Source organism: Marmota flaviventris, chromosome 4, assembly GCF_047511675.1.
Source record: "Marmota flaviventris isolate mMarFla1 chromosome 4, mMarFla1.hap1, whole genome shotgun sequence".
NCBI classification, from domain to species: domain Eukaryota; kingdom Metazoa; phylum Chordata; class Mammalia; order Rodentia; family Sciuridae; genus Marmota; species Marmota flaviventris.
In genome coordinates this window covers 113,827,449-113,836,493 of record NC_092501.1, presented here as the reverse complement: position 1 = coordinate 113,836,493, position 9,045 = coordinate 113,827,449, and the positions used below count along the sequence as shown (strand labels likewise).

The window sequence follows — 9,045 nt, the reverse complement described above, 5'->3', positions numbered from 1 at the left end:
CCTTTTAAACTACTATTGATAAAAATATAACTGCTAGAACTTTTTATTTTAAAATAGGGTAGGAAATCTACTCAACTGATGTAAAATAATATAAATTGTTTTTCCTCTCTAGCTGAAATTGCTATGTTGGTTTTAAATTTCCCAGTTCAAATTAATGAACTATTTCTCTGTTGTATAAAGATGTACTTGGCAGTACAAAGATCAGAGCAGTCTCTTCTTCATGAAATTGGGCAAGGAGAACTAACTGGTTCTCAAACTGTTAAATGGATATTAGGGTTTTTAATGAATGGAACATTTATTTTTGTGCCAGCCCAACTAACAACATTGACATGATTAGCATACATTTTGGCAACTGTTCTAGCACAAGGTGTTAGTAAAAAGGGGCTTTTATCTTTGAGTTTAATTTACTTTAGCTTTCCCTGTTATTGATGTTTTTAATGTGAATGAGATGTTTTTGTAAAGGAAATCCTGTCACAAGAAGTTATTAAGAAATACATCGTTTTATTAAAGTTACAAACATTATTCATGCTGGAGATGAAGTTCATACCCCACAACATATGAATCTTCTTCAAATTTAGAAATGAATAGAATTTTTTAAATAATTTACACTGATAGTAAAAGTCATTGCACTTATGCAGAATTTATTTTTTATTAACCACACTACTTGTATCTCATGTAGCTTCTTCCTTAAAAAAACGCAAAAAGTAAAATATGATTGAAAAAGTATGGTTTTCTCTACTGCAATATATCAAGTATGAATGAAAAGTTTTGTGGGTTAAATGATCTTAGTCTCTTAGCTCAAGTGCCTCACATACAAAAGTAATTCATGATAAAAATATATTTATTTTTGTAACAAACACTACTGCCTCATATGCTTATTTTTATTTATTCAAATTCTCAAGTTGAAGTAAACAAGAAAAATGAATTAATACAAATTCAAATGGTCCTCGGGATTTGCATTAAATTATTGTTTTCAGTGTATTTTTACTTTGAGAAACTATTGAAAGCTAATGAAACACAGCAAATGAAAGATTTGCTGTAAGTATGTGATAGAAGGAAAGTTTATAATTAATATTAAATCTATAATAAATTAATATGTATATGTATATGAATGGGTGCAAAATTTTCATGAACTTACATGAAACATATAGTCAGACTCTCTGCTGTTTATTTCTATACACCCAAACTTACTAACTTACCCAGTGTTCAATTTAGTAATGAATTAGTTTAAGATAAACTTTAGCACAGAATACTAGTTTACCCATATTTAACCCTAAAGCCAACAGATGCCAATATAGGCACTTCAGTGAAAGAACAAGCCCATGTTCAAATATAAAATGGTAAAAATGAGAAAGAAATTATGAAAATATATACCTTTAATTTGCAGACATATAAACACTTTTGGTACAATACAGACACATGATGCAAAAAAGTAAGATGATCCAGTTTAAGCTAACACATTCCTTGTTTATACAGATTTTGTTATAGTGCTCAGATAAAATAAAATTTCCAGCTCACACAATGAAGCAAAAGTGATAAATCCAGTGATGGACCAGTTTTCTTCATTGCAAAACATTCAGTAGCTAAATTATCAAAGGAATCTGCTGCTGGGCTTACAAATAAACTCTTGGATCTAATCCAAAGCCAAAGAAAGGAAGCCAGAAATGGTAGCCAACAACCTAAACAATAAAAGGAAAGTATAACTTTCATATAAATGCCCAACTAAAACAACCAGTAGCATAGACTAGCTTCTACAATAATTTGGTTTTAATGTGCTTTTTGTTTTCTTATGTGATAGATGAGTTTAAGCATATAAAAATCTAATGTATAACCAAGTACAAATTACTACTGACAAATATTGAAAGCACTAAAATGTCATGAACACTAAAAAGCAAATAAGGATTGAGACCTTTATTTGCTTCTGGCTGTTTTGGGGGGAGCACAATTTCTAATTACATTTTCTGTAAAGAAGGATACATATATTTTCCCCTGTAATCATAGCAAGTCTCGTGGTAAAGCAAACAGAAAGCAATTTGAGTACACAAAAAGTAAAATACTCTTCACCAGTCCAAACTTGTAACACATGGCAATGTTTTTATCCTTGCTAAGAAGGAATTGCACTTCTTTTTAATGCCTTCTCTTTCAAACTATACATGATGTACCTATGAGGTAATAAACATTCTAAGTACATTTATTTTCTTTCATATCATATATTTAATTAGGGCAAAATTCAATGTAATTTTACATTTATTTAATGTTAAAAACATATTTAAAATATACTCTCTCATTAATTTCATGTACAATACCTCAAACAGTTCCCTGCAAAGGAGCAGCTCATGCCCTCTTGTGGTGAAAAGACTTTTAGATGAAAAAAAAAAAAAAAAAGTATCATTTTTCTTACCTTACTTCCCAGGTTTTATCAATCATTTGCTTGGTGTATGAAAGCTGCAAATCATGTCCAAGCTGTATTATAAATAACAATTCTATAGCTGTTAGTACTAATTTTCATTTAAAAATGCTGTACACATTTTATAACTCTGAATTTGAATTTAAAAACCTGTAAACAGCTATTTACAATATAAGTTATAAATTAGTCATCCTTCATTGGAACTGCCATCAATATATTCTTGTGTAGGCAAAGAAAACTATCCAAAGTCAGTTAAAACAGCTCTGTTATTCCACATGAAATATTAAATATTAGAAATATCCATTGGTTTTCTCTCTCTCATATGCAAGTCAATTTTTCCTTTTAGAGGAATTTGTACTTCCAAATTTTCATCTTCTCTGTGGTGTTTTTTCCCCTTCCTTAAGCAGATATATATGCCCATCCCTGTTACTAGTGTGATAGAACTCAAGCTTATTACAGACAGAGCTACTAATGTGGGCATACAGGACACAGATTCTACCTTCCTATGAGTTGGTTCTATTGAGATTTGTGGTTCTTTCTCCTCTATATTGATTTCTGGTTCTTTTCTTAAAAGACTCTCAATGTAGCTCTCATTACTGACAGTGTCATTGACAAATAGGTTCACCATGACGGTGGAATGGAGAGGCTCAGGATAACCATGATCACTCACTTTCACCAATAAGCGATGCAGTCCATAATCTGTCTGCAGCAATGCCTCTTCCAAAGTAATGTTGCCAGTTTTAGGATCAATCCTAAAGGACTCAGGCCTAGGGCCTCTTCTCCCTATGATGCTGTAAGCTATGACAGCATTCATGCCTGTATCTTTGTCAACAGCATAGACCTCTGTAACTGGGGAGCCAGGGAGAGTAGAAGGCAGTACCAACAGATAAGACATATTAGATTGAGGAAATAAAACAAGAGGAGGATTGTCATTGATATCTAGAAGGAGAATTGTGATTTTTGTGGTAGAGGAGAGGGCAGGCTCACCCCCGTCAACAGCTTCAACCCACAAGGTATAGGAGCTTTGCTGCTCTCTGTCCAAAGAGACTTTAGCCCTCAGCATGCCCTTCCCTGTATCTATGACAAAGATGTCACTCTGGTTCACCACGGAGAGGGCAACCCATCCATTTCGCCCAGCATCAGCATCTGTTACACTAATTACTCCAATTTCACCATATCCAGGAAAGTTTTCTGGCACAAAGAAGCTGAAGTCCTTGTTGATAAACCGAGGACTATTGTCATTTTTATCCAAAACTGTAAGAGTCACAGTGGCTACTGATTCTCTGGGTGGCTTCCCACAGTCAACAGCTCTGACAGTGTACCTGTACTTTTCTTTCTCTTCTCGGTCCAGCTGAGTAGAAACTGTCAGGATTCCTGTAACACTGTCTAAGGAAAAATATGATGGAGCATCAGGTCCCAGGAAATATGAAACTTGGCCTCTCTCTCCACTGTCAGCATCTGTAGCATACAGCTTAGTCAAAAAGGCATTGGGTGCATTATTTTCTTCAATAGTAAGCTCTATCAAGGGCTGAAGGAAAACAGGAGCATTATCATTGTCATCTAAAAGTTGCACTTTAATGATTCTTTTGACATGAAATCCCTCTGAGTTCCAGGCCACCACAGCTATTTCGTAGAACTGCTGTATCTCATAGTCCATAGGTTTTGAGGTCTCTAGCAAATATTCATTATTGTATGGTTTGTAGGGTGACAACCTAAATGGCCCTTCACCATCCAGGTAGCAGTTAACCTTGTATTTACCTTCTGGATCTCTTATGGTAAAAAATGCAATTGGAGTGTTAACAGGTTCCAGTTCTTTCAGATAAACAATTCCATCTATCTCATTTGCTATATAACGTGGGACAATTTCAGGTGGTCTAAAAATGACTTTGATAATAGACACTAAAGCAGTGATCACAGCAGGAATACAGCCTGGTCCATTAGCAAGGATGGTGAGTTTGTGAGTTTGTAGAACATTTCCTCCAATCTTGCTGAAAAGTTTAATGACCCCTGTAGCTTCGTCCAGATGGAATAAATCCTTGGATGCTTGTGGAACTTTCTGGCTATAACTATAGGTAATCAGAGCATTGGTACCCAAGTCTCTGTCCATAGCTTGAACAGCTGCAATTGGCGTGCCAACTGTAGCATTCCCATACACAGTGATATTGATTTGTGAATCTATGAAGAGAGGGCAATTGTCATTAATGTCACTTATGCCAATGGTGAGAGTGGCACTGCCCAACAGTGGTGGAGACCCACCATCTTCGGCTATTATGATGCTCACATACTGGTCCTGGGTTTCCCTGTCCAATGCACCCATAACAATTAGGTAGGGGGTGCGCTCCCCATTCTCATTCTCCTCCACATCCAGGGTGAACATGCCATGGTAGTCCAACAAGCGATAGGTCTGCACCCCATTAGTGCCTACATCTGGGTCCACGGCAGGATGCTCTATGGCCAACCTGGTGTTTACAGGTGCATTTTCTGGGACCCAAACTGAGATTTGGGAAACAGGGAACTGTGGAGCATTGTCATTAATATCCCTGATGGCAATTTTCACCTTCACAAACCTGAAGTATTCCTGAGGCAGAACCAGCACATCCAGAAGCAAAAGGCAAGAGTCAGAGGAAGGAGAGGAGATGGAAATGCTGCCACCCCAGGCAGCTCCTCCACCCCCTTCAAGACACAGGGCTTCTCTGTCTATCTCCAGTGCAGAAGTGTGCAACTCCCCAGAACGGTTGTCTAGGGTCACATACTGGCCACTTAGTCCCCCAGAGGCCAGGCTGAAAGAGAGAGGGGGATTCCACTCAGCGCTAGAGCCGGTGTGCTCTGGCAGGGACTGCTGATTCCGTCTTCCTGTAGCCCGGGGTACCAGCCTCAGGTCCTCAGCCAGGCTGCCGATGAGCACCCCCGCTGGCAGTCCTTCGTTCAGGCTGTACAGAAGCTCCGTGGCTCGGCTGTAACTCGCGAGGCAGTTGAAGGGTCCCACGAAGAGAAAAAACAGGAACACATGCTGGAGTGGAAGGAGGAGAGACGGTTCATTTGCACACACGCGGAAATAACAGGGATAAGAGTTAGAAAATAGTGCTCCAGGGTGGATGCTGCCCAGATCCCTATTTCCAGGAGGAAAACCTCTACTCAGAATAGGGTGAAGAGGAAACTTGCGGCGAAGGAGAGGTCTGTGGAGCAACATTGTCTCCAAAACTTATTTTATCTGCTCATTTTTTATTCTCCACGCTGCCCCCATCACTATAGGTAATGTCCCCATCATCAACAGCTAACATTCAAAAATCCAAAACCATAGAGCATTCCTGGAAAAACACACTGGGATGAAGAAGGCTCCAATTCAGGGACTGCGCAACGCGACAGAAAAACCTCCCTAGGTTATGAGGAGGGAGGGGGCTGGCATTGGAGGGTACTGAAAGGTGGCCGATTAATTTCTCATTGAAATGAACAATTCAGCCATTAGGGTCCTAGAACACGAAATTTGTTACATCCCTCTGAGACCAATAAAAACAACAGTAACAGCCATAATATGAAAAACATGGCAACACACCCCACCTGCTCAACCCCCACCCCAAACCCCTCCCCGCAACGCTTTAGGTCCCAAAGAGTGATTTTCATTTTAGCACGCATGTAAAATCAAATTGAAATGATCTGGGTCTCCAGCTCTTACCAAGCCCTTCTACCACATCTCTTAGGGGGAAGAGAAGTAAACGCGGAAAATGATTATGCAAAAACAATTTGTCAGTTGCAGTAGACAACCAGCCAGATGCCGGCAGTAGGAAACAATCTCGGAACCTCTGTATCTTGATAAAGCGCTTTGAGCGCACCGTCGCCTCCCTCTTCGATCTCATCTGACAAAATTTCGGCTATTGAAACTTCCTCCCAGGAACCTAGGACTTAAATATTTCTTGCTAAAATGTAAGCACTTTATCCCAAAGTCTGTTTCCTTTCCCATATTCTTCCCGGGAAGTTTGGATTAAGGCAAAAGGTTTCAACAACCATTAAGGAGTAGAAACTGCTTTACAGCAGTGCAACTTGTCCGGATCGCAGAGCTCCTGAATTCTTACCGGTAGGTTCCTGTGGCTGGTGCTGCTCCTGGGACGATGTAGATGCCCCATATCCAGGCGCGGGTGCCAGGTCGCTGGGCGCCAGCTCACTGCCAGAGCCGGCGAGCTGCGCGCATTCCCTTGGCCGCGCATTCCCAGGGAGGCTGCAGTCAACGCGCTCCAGAAGGGAGGGTGGCAGAAGACACTCCCTCTCCGTTCATGCAAATCGCTGGGGAACTTCAGCCAATAGTCACTGGCTTGTCAATTAAGGACGGGAACTAAGGCGGGCAGAAAGGCGAGGGGTAGAAGGGCACATTTATGGTTTCTAGTCCTGGACGCGAATACGTCCAGAACCTGCCAAAGGAGCTGAAATTGGGGACTTGCCTCTGAAGACTGCGTCGAGGTGTCACAGGACCGGGCACTGGAGTGCTGCCCACAAGCTTACCTCCTTGCACCAGTTAGATCTCAAGTCCACAGGTTGCTAGCAAGAGTAGGAGAATTAAAAGAAATAAGTCTTCATTTGTATCTGAATTCAAGAGAGAGAGGAAGTCAGATCCACAGAGCAATCACAGGCGCTATGCCCCCGAAAGCCTGCTTTGCCATCAGTTCCTCCCAAAGATTCGAATCCAGCAGTGTTTGCACAGCGCAAGAAAATGCACTTTTCTCAGAGGAGAGGCGTCTCAACTTCTTTGTAAACGCTGCGTGAGCCAGAAAAGCAAATATATGAATTCAGTGAATGTTTCCACATGCTATAATTTGATTCTTTGCTGTTGGTGATGAGAGAGTCTCTGTTAGTTGTAGGTGCAAGCGTCTCTGGGTGTCTGTTTTGTGGTTTTATTTTAGTGGCAGCCTCAGCTTCTGACCAGAAAGAAAAAGGCAGAAAAATGTAGGGGATGGAGATAGAGATAGGAGGAGATTTGCTCTAACAGGAGTGCTTCTGCTTGCAAGCAATTTTAACATCTTTCTCTCAGGGAGCATTTAAGATAGGGAGGGCACTCACCAAAGCTTAGGTTAAAAAATTATATTACTTTTCAGATTATTCACTTTTACTTTTTTTTTTTCCTGAACCACCCGCCCCCGCCCCCTACTGTGTTTACTGGGAAATGACCCTTTGGGAAGAAATCCTGGAGGAGTGTGGTGAAAATGCTTGGATCTCCTCTGGGTCCAATCCTAAATAGCCACATAACTGACAAGGAATCACCTACCCACTGGGCTGATTCTTCATTTACAAAATCAGGCTGAAGAGGGACTTCAGTGCATTAAGTCCAGGAAACACTTTTGAAATGCAGGGTGCCATATAAACAATGGAAAAGATCATTCAATCTCCCTAAGTAGGGATTATTCTTTATCAATAGCCAGATATCCCCTTCACAGTCCTAAACATAAAACCTTACCTGTGGAATGACAAATGATAGAGATAGAACAGAAAAAAAAAAAAAAAAATTCTTGGATCAAAGAAATGAGTTCTCTGTTTTCTAAAGGAACCTATTTTAATTTTTTTCTATTGTATGCTAACTAGAATATAAATTGTTCCAGCTAATTGTTGTGCTTTGGACCCTTCATATTTTCTCCTCCTTCCTGTTAATCTTAGAGACAGAGTCCTAAATATTGACAACACCTGGTTTATAAAAGCTTGTTATTGCACAAATGGTGCTCTACATGGAGTTGACAGACAAAACTCTTTATAATACAAATCAGATGTGTGGTATGAACATGGATGATAAAAAAGAAAAAAAAAAGCCCTTTCAAGTGACAGTAAAATTGGAGTCCTGACAAAGTGGGCAAGCCACATACACACATGAACTTGGGCCTCTGGGTTTTAGGCCATTACATAACCAGGAAACAAACCACAGTAGGGGAAGCATGATTTGCCTCTCCTTGCTTCTTCAGCTGCCAGTTCTGCCCTACAGCTGAACTTTTACAATTATTGGTAAATATTTATGTTGAGGTTTGTAGCTGAAATATACTAGACTCCAAAAATCAGTACCAAGCTTCTTCTGAAGTGTGTTTAATTATGTCTTCATTCAATACCCATAGCTTCTAGAAGTTAAAGACACATGACCAGAATTAGGCAATCTGTCAATGGCCATATAACCTGAAATCTGAAGTAATTGTGCATCTAGACTGATAGCAAATGTAGCTGGGCACAGTGGTGCATGCCTGCAATCCCAATAACTCAGGAGGCTGAGGCAGGATGACAGCAAGTTCCAGGATAGCCTAAGCAACTTAGTGAGAACCTATATCGAAATAAAAAATAAAAAGGGCTGGGAAAGTAGCTCAGTGGTCAAGTGCCCCTGACTTCAATCCCCAGTACCAAAACAAACAAACAAAAACACAACAAATGCATTGGGCTGTGTATCCCTATACAGCCCTACACAGTCAGTTTATGCCCTCTCTAATTAGTTAAGATTTTTTTTTTTCTGGTGAAAATGTAGAGTTCTTTTTATAGTTTTCCCTTTGTTTATAGGGACTTTACATAAGAATTATTGTTTATGGAGATATCCAAATGGAGTAATATTATCTCTTTGTAGTTGTTTTCTCAATTATTTGTAATTTCCCTTGGACTGACTCTTAAACTCTCCATTTCCT

General features: G+C 39.8%; 1 protein-coding gene across 1 annotated transcript; it reads right to left on the bottom strand.

The window, feature by feature from the left end:
• Positions 1-538: 538 nt before the first annotated feature.
• Positions 539-6,609, bottom strand: Pcdh20 (protocadherin 20). The gene is made up of 2 exons (XM_027938082.2): positions 6,478-6,609; positions 539-5,417 (listed from the first exon to the last, which is right to left on the bottom strand). Exons 1-2 carry the CDS (start codon positions 6,607-6,609, stop codon positions 2,691-2,693), a joined length of 2,859 nt encoding a protein of 952 aa, XP_027793883.1. The 3' UTR covers positions 539-2,690.
• Between the last annotated feature and the right edge of the window lie 2,436 nt (positions 6,610-9,045).

Bases quoted from the DNA above. Each gene is read 5' to 3' on its own strand.
- Pcdh20 (XM_027938082.2), bottom strand. From the start codon at position 6,609: ATGCGCGGCCAAGGGAATGCGCGCAGCTCGCCGGCTCTGGCAGTGAGC. The intron at 5,418-6,477 runs GTAAGAATTCAG...CTTCCACTCCAG, and splicing joins CCAGCCACAGGAACCTACCG to CATGTGTTCCTGTTTTTTCT.